The 14,482-nt window shown below is 39.9% G+C and overlaps 1 protein-coding gene across 2 annotated transcripts in view; it reads right to left on the bottom strand.

Moving 5' to 3' along the window:
* PIK3R4 (phosphoinositide-3-kinase regulatory subunit 4) overlaps window positions 1-14,482 on the bottom strand; it is a 38,936-nt gene that overhangs the window by 8,471 nt on the left and 15,983 nt on the right. For both annotated transcript variants that reach the window (XM_084619386.1, XM_084619387.1), the window contains exons 9-16: window positions 12,976-13,179; window positions 11,831-12,032; window positions 9,574-9,767; window positions 8,179-8,389; window positions 3,186-3,351; window positions 2,159-2,323; window positions 770-981; window positions 345-476 (exon numbers count right to left, since the gene is read on the bottom strand). In XM_084619386.1, the coding sequence (XP_084475512.1) occupies window positions 345-476; window positions 770-981; window positions 2,159-2,323; window positions 3,186-3,351; window positions 8,179-8,389; window positions 9,574-9,767; window positions 11,831-12,032; window positions 12,976-13,179 (1,486 nt within the window). The remainder of the gene's footprint in view (window positions 1-344; window positions 477-769; window positions 982-2,158; window positions 2,324-3,185; window positions 3,352-8,178; window positions 8,390-9,573; window positions 9,768-11,830; window positions 12,033-12,975; window positions 13,180-14,482) is intronic.

The following is a 14,482-nucleotide window of genomic DNA, read 5'->3' as shown; positions in this document are numbered from 1 at the left end:
ACTTTACTGGGGTCAGGATTTCACCTCCTGTCTTTTAAGCAAATTCCCCCTAAGCAGCAATATGTGGCAAGCAGTGGGCTGGGCTCGTAACCTCTTGAGAATTGGAATATCCAGGAACACAAACTCTAGAGATTATAGTTTTCATCTGGGGATAACACTGTACCCCCTTTTTTTTAAAAAAAAAAAAAGTCATTATAAGGCACAGAGGCAGAATCCAACTGTGACCCTCACCTGCTGAGCAGAAGCAAGTCTGCAGAATCAAGTATTCAGTGCACCAGAAAGCGAAGAACAAGCCTTAATCACGATCCTCAACAATAAAGTGGTAAGAAAGATATCTGTTTTACCTGCAATTACCCATGACTGAGACAGTGGATGCATCAGCAGGCGTCTGATACGAGCCCTGGAAGGATGGCAATGGCTGGAGATGGGTAACTGGAACCTCATGTCCCAGCATGCCATGGTACCATTGCTTGTACCTGGTGAGAGATTTATTTGTTGTCAAAGGGACTGTTGCACCAGTTGTTTATCTATATCCTTTCTTTCTGTTCCAAAGGTAAAGGGACTGCACTCTTGATTAGGTATACAATAGAATACCGACTGCAAAAAAATCTGCTCTTTAAAAGTTCTCTTTCCCCTTTTGGAGGCAAGAGTATCTGGAGTCATTATAAAACATGCACTCTATAAGGGACAGCTTTAATTACATAGTTATTTTAGAGGAACTTCACTAAGTCTAACCAATAAAATGAGAATGAATAATAATTAAGCTTACCAATACATAGCCAGCACTGGTGTATGTCCACAGCAAATGAGGTTATGAGACCTAGCCTCAAATCATGTTTTAATGTCCAAGCATTACTAGTGGATCGCAGGTCCCATCCAACTAGGGAACCATTCACAGTGGCATAAGCCAGCACTGACTGTGCTCCCGAATTGAAGTGATGCATATCTACCACACATCCATCATCCTTCTGGTCTAGCAACCTGGATAAATAAAGCAAATCAGAAACAAGACAGATATTATCCCTTTATATGTTTCTTTAACACTCCCCCAGACTGAAGATGCTTTACTGCCATTCTCATCCACACTGTCGCCTGACCTTTCTGCAATGAACATCTTCCCTATTTCTCCAACAAATTCACTTCTCCTGCAAGGCCTACATATCTTAATCAGCCCAGTAAAATGTGGTCAGCTCATCTTTAAAATCCACAACTACAGCACTGACTTCTTGGTCTCCCAACATGTCTGATATTTGTCCAGATTGTGAGGGCAGGAACTGTACATTTCTTTGTTTCTTGTAGAGTGTTATTACAGTGCTGACAGCATACCCGATAGTCATCTAAAGCGTATGCAAATAAGCAACTATTTCATACAGAGATGCAATATACACAAGGATGAAAATTAATCTCTAGTTTATAAAAAATGGAACATTGACCACATTTGGGTTATTTATTACATTAATCCCAATTCAGAGGTTGACATTTGAGACACAACCTTGAGTTTACGGATCAGACAAAAAACTGCATTCAAACAGTGAATTTTTAACCTGGATTGCTAGAATTTAGGAGATACAACCTAATGTGGAACTTACAGTCACACCTCATCTAAGTATCAGAAGTAACAGAATCATAAATAATACAAAGCAATACTAAATATTTAAGACAATAAAATCTTTCATATGGCAGAGATGACCAAAGACCAAAATCACCTCCCACAGTTTACACACCTATCTATTCATCCCTTAAAAAAACCTGGAAGAATCACCTGTATGTCTGCAGCAAAATCACATGGCATATATTTGTAAACATGATGTAAAAAACTTTAAAAGCTTTATAAATAGCAATATTTTCCATTTATTTAATGCCTTCCATGAAGACCTCAAACAACTTTATGAGAAAAGTAGATGTCATTCCCATTTTGCACAGAGGAATAGGAAATAGGAATAGAAAGTTTGGTGAATAATTCAAGATCAAAAGCATGTCAGTGACAGTGCTGGGTATATAACCCATATCTCCCAATTTTCTCCTATGCTAGACCCATAGAACTGTGCAGCCTTTCAAGCATTCTTTACCCAAGAGGGAGGGAATTACTGTTAAGTGCATGCTAGTACCTTATAGTACATGAATTGTCCAGTATGAAATAGACACTGTTGACATGTACCTGCTTTGTATTGGATGAATTTTAGGAGATTTCGGAAGCTTTGATGCTTCAATCCCAAGAAGCTGGATCCCACCATTATCTGAAGCTACAGCCAGGTAGTGTGAGCCTTGGCAAAAAGTGAGTGTCTTGACACTTCCTCCAATCCGAGAATATGTCAAAATTGATCTAAAAAGGGAGAGGGGAAGAGACAGGAAACAGTTTCAAGTAGTGGCCCAGTGTCTTAGCAGGCTCAAAAAACAATTTAATCTCTCCCACCACCTTAAAACAACAACTTTGCATTAAGACAATATTAAGGTTGCACAGTTAAGTGCTCCAAAGTCACGAAATGTCAAAGTCTAAGTTGCCCACGTAACCTTAATTCTCCCCCTTTGTGATATGTATTATGATACTCTTCAATTTCATGACCATTCTGTGCTACGGATACAGAATAATAAAACCCCTACAATCTTACATACATACATGTAGCTTTTTTACAATATCTTAATCTGTCTATGAACATACATACTCTAATTTCATTATCATAATGGCCCTGTGCGTCTTTACTGACTTCATTTCTTTTTAATGTATTAACAGGACTTCTCTTCTCTGTAAGGTATGCATTTCAATAAATTATGTACCATGCATTTTCTCTTCAACCAACAGTACAAACTTCCTGAAGTGCATTTCAGGGAATGAGGCAGTTAACTATGAAGCTCATTTAGCTGCAAACGTAGGTGATCTTAAGGTATCAGTACCAGTATATATTTCACCTGTACATCAAAAGGATTTGCAATTACTTTGCCTATGTAATATTCCCCTTGTAGTTTCAATTAGATAGAAGAGAACAAAGATTCCTAGAAAATGAAGCATAAAATGTTATAGTTGCACACTTACATGTTCCATTTGAACATTTCAGATCTTCAGTATACTGTAGGAGTGGTTCAAGCTTAACTCCGAGAGTGTATTTAAATATTTTTGGTTTAAAAAAACAACAACAAACAAACAAACAAACAAAAAACCCTACATATTCCAAGAAATTTTAAGTTACCTGGTCGTAGTGGTTTTTCCTTCCATTTTTTGGCTGTTCCAGATTTTCACCGTGCCATCATTAGAGCATGTGGCAAAAATGGAATGTTCATCCGAGACTCGAATACGGTTCACTGCAGACTTGTGTTCATGAAGGTGAGCAACTAACAGCCCTTTAGGACGCCACCCTATGGAAACAGCAAGAGGAAATCAACCCCCAAAACCGACCACAAAGGAAATATGAAAATTCCCATCCCCATCCAAGTGATAAATTGTGATAGCTTGCAGGCACATTCAACACTAAAAAGATAGTAGGCAGACTGCACATCAACACACCAGATTTAGGCACCGTTTATTGGTGCCAAAGAGAATGTTTTTAGGAGACCCAAAAGCAAGAGCAGTATTATTTTATTTATTTATTTTACACACATTCAAATATATAGTCATTGGGACTGGTCTGTGATGCTGGACCCAAAGGATCCTAGTGTGGGATTCCATACAATAGAAGCACATAGATGGGATTTAAAATATTTTGTGGGTCAACAACCTCTTCTCTCAAACCACTGCCTCCCTCCCCATTTAATTCATGAGAGCTATGTTTAAAACCGATGAATGATTATGGGCTTTCAGACCTTGAAGATCTAAACTGATGTTACTCCACTGGCATTTAGAACAGCAGCAATGTGGAGTGCTATTCTCACATTGTCATTACTTGGCACAGTGGAATAGAGGAAATGGCAGCAACTTCTGACAACAATGCTCTTAAGCTGTTCTGCTGAGAGCCTGCTCCAATAAAGCAAAGTGAAATACTCCCAAGCCCGCTGGGGAGGGGATGCTTTGCAAGGAAGCAAAGAGACAAAAGGCAGCTGCTTACAGGCAACTCTAAAATTGATAGTGGGGCTGCTGCCAGCAGGAAGCTTGAAGAAGGAATAACTCACTGTTAGCACCAGTAGCTTAAAGCACATTAAAGGGACTAACCCAACCCTGTTTCTATCAGAGGTTAATGCATTCTTCCTGCCTCTGATCTTAGAAACAGCAGGACCCTGCCCTCTTGCTTCCAGTCATGTGTGGGCTGGATTCCTGCTGCCTGGACTCAGCAGGATGGAGGGTTGATAGAATCACACACAGCCCGCCCCTTATCATTGCTAGAACCTAGCAGGAGGGATTTAACTGGAATCCTTATCATCAGCAACAGCATCTCTGTATGAGTAGTTATTGCTATCTCCTCTTGCCTACCTACCATTATTAGCCCTTCCCAAATGTGGCTGGCAATCAGGAAGCGAGAGCAGGTTCCATAAAACTGAGAAGTACTGTAGATCTAAAAACTAAACTGGGACTTTTTAAAAACAAAACACAGATTCAGAGTTATTACTAATAGGTTTTAGCAATATGCCAAATTACAGGGGAAGGGTATATTAAAGTAACCCAGATTCTAAAATAAAGCAAATCTACCAGAGTTTGGAGGACTGGAAGGGGAGTATTTTCTTTCAGAGATGTGACCTATGCATTTAATAACGTTACACAGAGGCAGTCAAAGCTTAGGAATATTGTAAAGTTATTGACCCACAACTGTTACACAAATCCTCTGCTCTCCTGTTGGCAGCAAGGAGTTGATTTGCATAACGATATTATTCCTCAATAACTATAGAGTATGCAAATTACAATACTGCAGTTGGCAACTGTCCTCAGAATGCCATAAAAGAGATTGGGCCATGTTGCACATCCTATTAATTTAGCCTGAGCAACCTGAACTTCTGGGACTATCTGACTTAAGAGCGTTTGATCTTGCAGCCTTCATGTTGTATTAACACTAGGTTTTCTGCACTATTTAGGTATTTGATAAAACGCATGACAACTCTTCTAAAGCCATCTGAAACCCAGTAAAATCCTTCAAAAAACAGGGGGGAGGGGGGCGATATCAGAGCTTCAATTCAAGCACTCTTTTCCTGAATGAATGCAATTTATCATGTAAATATTAGTTTCTTCTCCAAAACGGCTAACCAAAAGTATCTGGATCAACCTCTTACATACTTTTGTTGTGAATCTTTCCTTGAAACAAACAACATTGTTTGGTGCGCTTGATCACTCTGAGGGTATGTCTACACTACAAAATTAGGTCGAATTTATAGAAGTCGGTTTTTTAGAAATCGGTTTTATATATTCGAGCGTGTGTGTCCCCACAGAAAATGCTCTAAGTGCATTAACTCGGCGGAGTGCTTCCACAGTACCAAGGCTAGAGTCGACTTCCGGAGCGTTGCACTATGGGTAGCTAACCCAGAATTCCAATGGGCTATCCCACAGTTCCCGCAGTCTCTGCTGCCCATTGGAATTCTGGGTTGAGATCCCAATGCCTGATGGGGCTAAAACATTGTCGCGGGTGGTTCTGAGTACATATCGTCAGGCCCACGTTCCCTCCTTCCCTCCCTCCGTGAAAGCAAGGGCAGACAATCGTTTCGCGCCTTTTTTCCTGGGTTACCCGTGCAGACGCCATACCACGGCAAGCATGGAGCCCGCTCAGCTCAGTGTCACCGTATGTCTCCTGGGTGCTGGCAGATGCGGTACTGCATTGCTACACAGCAGCAGCAATCCATTGCCTTCTGGCAGCAGACGGTACAGTACGACTGGTAGCCGTCATCATCATGTCCGAGGTGCTCCTGGTCGCCTGTGTGAGGTCGATCAGGAGCGCCTGGGCAGACATGGGCGCAGGGACTACATTTGGAGTGACTTGATCAGGTCATTCTCTTTAGTCCTGCAGTCAGTCCTATTGAACCATCTTATGGTGAGCAGGCAGGTGATACGGATTGCTAGCAGTCCTATTGCATCATCTTCTGCCGGGCAGGCAAGAGATGAGGATGGCTAGCAGTCCTATTGTACCATTTCTGCCGAGCAGCAATGAGATGTGGATGGCATGCAGTCCTTCTGCACCGTCTGCTGCCAGCCGAAGATGTAAAAGATAGATGGAGTGGATCAAAACAAGAAATAGACCAGATTTGTTTTGTACTCATTTGTAACCCCCTCACCCCCGCCCCCCGTCTAGGGGACTCATTCCTCTAGGTCACACTGCAGTCACTCACAGAGAAGGTGCAGCAAGGTAAATCTAGCCATGTATCAATCAGAGGCCAGACCAGCCTGCTTGTTCCAATAAGAACAATAACTTAGGTGCACCATTTCTTATTGGAACCCTCTGTGAAGTCCTGCCTGAAATACTCCTTGATGTAAAGCCACCCCCTTTGTTGATTTTAACTCCCTGTAAGCCAACCCTGTAAGCCGTGTCGTCAGTCGCCCCTCCCTGTGTCAGAGCAACGGCAAACAATCGTGCATCTAAGTTGAGAGTGCTGTCCAGAGCAGTCACAATGGAGCACTCTGGGATAGCTCCCGGAGGCCAATACCGTCGAATTGTGTCCACAGTACCCCAAGTTTGACCCAGCAAGGCCGATTTAAGCGCTAATCCACTTGTCAGGGGTGGAGTAAGGAAATTGATTTTAAGAGCCCTTTAAGTCGAAATAAAGGGCTTCATCGTGTGGACGGGTGCAAGTTTACATCGATTTAACGCTGCTAAATTTGACCTAAAGTCCTAGTGTAGACCAGGGCTGAGAGGAACAGCTCAGCTGTGTCCTGGGATGCATTATGCATTTCCCAGGTCGCACAGTTCTCTTCAAATGAAAAATGTATGGCTGCGCAGACAATATTTCTCTCAAAGGAGAAATCAATATATATCAGTCAAGATCACCAAGATTTAAATATAATTTGGCGGCTCATATCTTGGTAAAATACCATTGCAGTTACCATTTTATATAGCAATATAAGAACAGTGGACAGTTAAATCTTTTACTTACAAGGCACAAGAGGAAAAAAATCAAAATACCCCTATCCAAACTTGAGTACAATATTTAAATTGTTGTAAAATTTTAGCTCTATTGTTTAGGTTTCTGAAGGTTTAACACATAAAAGCTTTCCAAAAGTAGAGTGAAATTGTTAAAATTACCTAATCAACACCCTGGGCAACTGTACCTTTCTATACATTTATATACTGCCTAGAACAATGGAGCCCTGGTCTGGATTGAGGCCTTTGGTCACTAACACCACACAAATAAATAAAATGTTATTGCTAATATGGCAATGGACATATCCAAATGATGCTAAAATAGTAGAGTCATTAGGGAGACTAACAGAGTCAGGAAGGCCACTTATTTTATAAATTCAGTCAACTGGCCACGGTTTCTCCAGCAGAGAGATTACCACTGTAACCATGCTTTGAAAAAAAAAATCATGTTTTGTCCTGTGAATCTCACCACAGCACAGGGTCTAACCTGAGACAAAACTAAAATTTTAGTAATTCCAAGACGGTGTTGAACTGTAGATTTAGAAATTAAAATCACTGTTTTATCTGCTGCATCAGTATCAGTCAGGCAATCTCCTTATGCAATAGGATGTCCTTTAAAAATAAAAATCACATGCCGCAATAAAATTAACTGCATCCTCGGTACAGATAGCTTAGCATTTTGAGTGAGGCTAACCCTGTCTCCATGTTAAAGGTGAACTGAAAAGCTTACTGATCAGAGTTCAATCTCTTTCCCAGCAAAAGTTACTGACAAATCAACTACACTGATGGACAACTGCATTCTCTGTACTGCCTGAAGTATTAGCAAGGTCATCTGTGATTACAAGAGAACAACTGAAGACTAAGTCTTGGCAGGTAGATGAAGAAACTGATTTTAAATTACCATTTATAATTTGCATGTCTACAGGTTCAGTAACATGGAATATAAAAATGGTTTCCCTTTTTAAAATTTTTAAAAATAAGGCTTTTTAGGTGACCTTTAGGGAAAAGGTTCTGTTTTGACAGTGGAAATATTAGAAGGAACCAGTCCAGATCAGCTTCTTAAAACTGCAACATTTCCTAACCCGGTAATTTCCTGTGTTCCTAGCATTTCAAAATTTTCCCTTATTATGAATGTAATTTGATCCAAGAGGTTTTATCTGTGGTCTAATGACACCTTGGTCCTGATCTTTACCTGTAGGAGGTGGTTTGCTCTCCCATTCAGCATTTTCCATCATCTGTTTGGCCATTCTTTCTGCATTGCACTGTTCTCGCTTCTGTTGGACTAACTGCTGAAGTTCAGTTTTGCAAGTAGTGATGCGTAATTGGTACGTGGAAGGTGAAGCTGTACTGCTTAAAACCTGTATGGTTGGTTTCCTGGTTTGGACAACTGTTCCATCAGTTGCCTGTATGCCATAAACAATTTAAAAAAATGTTCACAGCTAAATCAGTCATGTGATTAGCATGTCACACTGACGAGAGCATGGAAGAATCATTTAGCCTTTAATTTGTTAGTGGTGAGTAAAGACACACATTCAAAATTAAGAATTCAATACTTGTACAAGTGAGCAACCTGAACGCAGACACACAATTCGCCACAAGCCAAACTGCAACCACATTAAATGAAAGGGTTCCAAAGCCACCATAGAGAGTGGAGTCAATGTCCTGATTGCATAACAACTTTAAATACAAATTACTATTCAAAACACAGTACACAATTGTCTATTCACTGTACACATTTTCGTGAAGAAAATATTTACTAATATTTCTTCAAGCAACTGTTGTAGGAGCAGTTACTGCAAATATACCTGTAGTTAGTATTGCCAACAAAGTGACAAATTAGCTAACAATTATTTGTTTACATAAAACCAAAAATGTTGACAAACTCCCATCAGAGTTCCAGAATTAATGTCACAGCTAATTAGTAAGGCCCTAATCCTGCAAGGTGATCCATCCAAGCCGCCCCTAACACCCATACCAATTTTGGAAATTCTACAAACACATGCTCCAGAATACAAATCAATCTAATGAGGGATGGGAAAAATTTTCCCTATGAACAAGTTATTCCATCCATGTTTACAGCAGGATTTCTTGCACCTTCCTCTGCATCTGGTACTGACCACTACTGGATACAGTATTCTGTACTGTAGACAGACCACTGCTACGATCTGGTATGGTAACTGCTGCATTCCACTGAAGTCACAGACAAAAACGGGTTCACCCAAAGGGAGATTACAGGGCCTAAATTCTTGAATTCTCAAAGAGCTTCCAAGAGCTTTATTGCCAGCATAATTTACTTAATGCATTGGTTAGTCTTCCCCCAGCACATCCCTTAGAGAAAGATATATATTCACTTGTAGGATCATGCTGTTCATAGAACTAACCCTTATTTTTCCCATTTTTTTGAACTTTAAGCCCCAATATTCTGTTGAACAAAAGAGCCAAAAGAACAAAGAAACACTACATAAAATGGCTAAAAAAAAAATCCCTTTTTACCCTGGTTTCAGTGAGTAGATATTAGTGTTTGCTGCTATTTAAATATTCAGATTAGATAAAAAAAAATGCAAAAAAGTGAGGTCTTCAGAAATACCTGTGGAGAGGATGACAAATTGGCACAGATGCCAGCAGCGGACTCGGAACGAAGAGGTTTTCCAGTCTGAGCTGCTTCTTGATCAGTACTTTGCCCTTTAGGTATTGGCTGGGAGATGTTAGAAGGTTCCAAAGACCCAAACATACTTTTCCATTCTTCATTTACATTTGCTTCTTGTTTTACATTTTTTCTAGCTATAAGGAACAGATCAAAAGAGAAAGGATTAACATAAGATTTAATTCATTACAACAATCATTCAAATTGGTCATGACATTAGCACTAAGTGTAACCCAATAAATGCCATAATAAATCTGCATGTATTACATTTATCAAAGAAAAAATGCATTACCGGGTTATTTAAATCAGCTGGTAGGGATGTTAGAAGAAAGAAACAGTTTTACACGCCTACTAATTGGAAAATTCCAACTTAGCATTAGAAGAGCTTTATTAAATAAACATAATATTCTATTTACATATTCTTAATCCTAAAGCTGCCCCATTCAGATAACTCATACAAATCACAGGGAATTTTTTTTAACGTAGAAGGGATGTAGGATCAAGCCATAAATAATGATGTTCTTCCTATGAAAGTTAATCCAGTATTGGCAGAGGAGAGAGACTAGTTCAGTGATTCTTAACCTGAGGTACGTGTACGCCTGGGGGTACACAGGAGTCTTCCAGGGAGTACATCATCTAGTTTTACAAGAAGCTACGTAAAAAGCACCAGCGAAGTCAGTACAAACTAAAATTTCATACAATGACTTGTTTATACTGCTCTATATACTCTAAACTGAAATGTAAATACATTATTTATAATTATATGGTAAAAATGAGAAAATAAGCAATTTTTCAATAATAGTGTGCTGTGATACTTTAGTAATCTCATGTCTGATTTTGTAAGCAAGTACTGTAATTTTTAAGTGAGGGAGTATGCAAGACAGATCAGACTCCTGAAAGGGGTTCAGTAGTCTGGAAAGGTTGTGAGCCACTGGACTAGTTTATCATATGACACTAGGCAGATTACTGCTGGCATCAAATACTATCACTTTTCCAGCAAGGTAGCACCCCACCTTCTGATGGCTCAAGAATGCCTATTGTAATTAAGAAATTTACTTTGAAAATTCCTTTTTGGGTCACTTAAAACTAAAAAAAGTAGACACATGGGGCAAATTAAACCAAAGCATAAAGACTAAAGGCAAGATGCCTAATATTAATCAGTTTAAGGGAGAGAATTTATTAAAAGCATTCACTCTGCATATTAACTTGTAAACCCTCTCTACGACTGACTTCCCAGTATCCAAAATTTGTGCTTATGCTCCCCTCCACCCAAATTTATGAGTATATTATACATATTTTATAATATACCACAGGGAGTTGACAGGCATTGTGCTTTTAAATGTGAAAGTCAGAAATCTTGAGATTCCCAAGGTGCAATAAAAATGCAGGCATGTGTGAGAGAGAGGGGAGCTGAAGTGTTTGCTGCAGAGCAAGTTGGAGCAGTGAGCTTGGGGGATTTGTAGCAAGCAGAGTTCCAGGTGAAAAACAGACACAAGTAAGAGGAGTGGCGGAAAGCCTGCAGCATCAGGGAGGAGTTGCCCACAGATGGGGGCATGATAGAGTCAGAAGAATGGGAAAGAAATGGAAGCAATTGAAGGCAGCAAGGTATTGGGGTAGGTGTTTGGATGGGGGAGATGAACAGTGTTGATACAGAGAGTGATTGATGAGACATACCAAAAAACACTCCTAGAAACAACTCCTTGCCCCAGAGTTCCACCCTTTAAAATACCTCAGACAAGTGGCCAAGATATTCAGAGTGAAAAAAACTGGTCATCCCACTAAGGGGGAGCAGGGGGAAGAAAAGTGGTGAAAACAAGGTCATCTGAGACACTGAAAACCTCACCATTTATTTTTAATACAAACACTACTTATAGTCCATCTCACTTCACACAATCTTTGCTCATTGCTGCCCCAAACAGAGTTCTACAGAGTTAAGTCCAGTTCGTTAGAAGTGAAAGACTCCACAGCCTATTACTAATCCAGTGGAGCCTGCCAGTTCCCCAGTTTCTGATATTTCAAGTGACACTCTTGTTTAGTGAAGTTGTGCTTTCTTTATTACTTCTATCACTACGATCCAGTGTTATTGCCAAAAACTGTTAAAGCTGAAATACTCAGAATGTTTACTGAATATGTTCAAGAATCAACTGTACGACCCTCCTGAAAATAAAACAAAGAGAGAGAAAACGTGAGATATACCAACCACGTTTGTCATCAGGCTCCTGCTTTGTTTTAACAAGATCAACTTGTCTTCCAGTTATTCCCAGAGCTGCCAAGTCAATAACCCCTTTTTGAGTGCTGTCATGCAGGTGGCTCTGGTCCACTATATTGGCCTTGGCTTTATTGGATTTTAACATAAAGTCTTTTAGTGCTAACAGTTTGTCTTCTTCCTCCTCAGTCATACCCTACAACAGAACATATGGAGACAATTTTAAACAGAACTTTCATCAAGATATGTAGATACAGAAGTGGGATACATTATCGGTCCTTAATAAAGGGAGTGAGCTCAAGAACTCAAGACAGACTTCTATCATTTCAAATACATTTTGGGGAATTTGCTACATTGTAAGGACAGTATTTTGTGCCCCACTACCACCACAAGTTAGGGAGAAGGGATAAAAAACTGCTAAAGGACGAAACTACTAACTGATATATCTGGCTTGTTTGCCTAGCACCAGGGATTTGAAATCAGTGCACACTAGGAAAGAACTGACATAGGCTGACTCTTCTCTACAGTTTCCATCTCTGCAGATGGGAGGTTCTCAAGGCCAGCCATTTCCATAAGGAGGATTACAGTGCTCCATCATTAGCAAGTCTCCCCCCAGTTATCTGCCTGGAGACACAAGAAAGGGAATGGGCTGTATCCCACAGCTCAGCTGCTTTAGCGGATGGGAGGAAAGGGTTTTAAAAAGGGACTTTATGCTCCTCCTCCATTCAGTACTGTAGAGCCAGCCTACTTTATCCCATGTCTTCTCTCTGGTCAGGTGGAGCAGCACATCTCTGGGGCCTTGGAGTGATTATGTCCTCTTTGTAAAGCGCTTTCCCTCCTCCTTTTACACATGCAAGCCTCTAAACACCATGGGTCCCTCTTACTCTAGCCTGGTTGTCTCTCTATGGCAGACCTTTTTTAAATGCCTCATTACCTTCTCAAGGCCCTCATTCTGCAAACTCATGTACTGAAATCAATAGGACTGTTTGAGTAGTTTTTTGTATGATCAGAACTTTGGATTGTGAGCTCCTTGGGACAGGGACTGTATCTACCTGTGTGTTTGTACAAAACTTATCACACCAGGGCCTCACGCCTAACTGGCATGTACTACTGCAGTACAAATAAAGAATAATAATTACTTGGGAAAGTAGCTTCTTTAGCAGCTGCGCTATGGCTGGGTCCTCAGGGGGAGGACAATCAGGGAGAGCACCATTCCTTTTCTTCTGACGCATATGAAGATGTCTGAAAAGGCTTGCGATGTCCTTTGATCTTAAAGCATAATCAAATATGGAACGGCTTACTGGTTCTTTAAGGACACTCAACAGGACTATTTCTTTATCTATCTGCAATTCAGAAAAAGGGAACAATCAACAAGGAAGGTATCATATCTGTAGAAATACAGGACTAGTCCAATAGCTTTTGGCTATCATCTCACCTTTTCAATAGTTCACCCTGTTAAAGGTCCAATAACAGATATTTGGGCCACTTAGAGGAAAGAGAAGCATCATTCCCTGAAAATGCTAACAATCCTTCAGAGGAAGAGATTTGTTTTATTTTAAGAACATGTTTTCAGTTCTTCCTGATGGGCTTACTTTCAAACTAGTACTGTAAAAATTTTACCCTAGTATTTCCTAATCATTACATACACCCCTATTAAGCAAGAGAAGTTAAATCTCAATCCTGCTCAGAGGCGATGCACTGGGGGTGGGGGGAATGCGAGGTCACATAAATTGGAATACTTTTTCCTCAAAATCCAGAAAAGAATCTATCACAGGATGCAAGATGCGATAATGTCTGTCTGGTTTTAAGAAAAACTACTTTTAAAAAGAAATAAGTGTTTTTATATATTTAAATCTTACTTAATATCATAAATTTTTGTAGTTACCCTTTATGAGTCGTAGATGTTTATTACATTATAATACACAGAAATCATTTTATGCTGTAACAGGAAGTGAAAGATTATAAATCAGAGTACTTCTCATTTGAAGATGTACACAATATAAAACTTCTTTAAAAAGGCATTGCTTAAAATAATATTTTAGCAATGAGTTTCTTTACAGTGTTAACACCACCATAGTTTATTAAAACAAAGCATGTTAAGAATCAAATGTACTTTCAGAATATATGTTGTGATTACATTTGGATTTCTCTTTGCTCCGACAATTGGGGCACACATTCAAAAAGAAACCTACAGTATTGTGCAAAAAGGCGTGCCACTGCACACCATTTGCGCAGAAAATAATTGCAAACAGAATGATCTGCAATTGCTTCGTCCTGCAAGGTGCTGACTACACTGGCCCTGATCTAGCACAGCACTTAAGCATGTGAGTAGTCCCACTGAACTCAGAAGTGCATTGATGACTAGCTAGCTGAAGTCAACAGGACTACTACTGTACTTAAAGTTAAGCATGTACTTTAATGCTTTTCTGGATCAGGGCCGGAATGCTCAGCATCTTACCGGACTGAGACCCAAGTGCGCGTAGCTATATGCACACAACAGACCTTGCTTGCACTTTTGCACATGAATCATTGGTCTCAAAAAAATTACCCATAGCAGTTTTTACGGCCAGTTTATGATCACTTTCAGGTTCCCATGAACTAGCACAATACTACAGTATCTTGGTTGCAAACACTGCAGGGAAATGC

Source organism: Lepidochelys olivacea, assembly GCF_965140295.1.
Source record: "Lepidochelys olivacea isolate rLepOli2 genome assembly, chromosome: 2".
In the NCBI taxonomy this organism is placed as follows: Eukaryota; Metazoa; Chordata; order Testudines; family Cheloniidae; genus Lepidochelys; species Lepidochelys olivacea.
The sequence above is the reverse complement of the archived record's forward strand: the minus strand, read 5'-3'. Positions and strand labels throughout refer to the sequence as shown.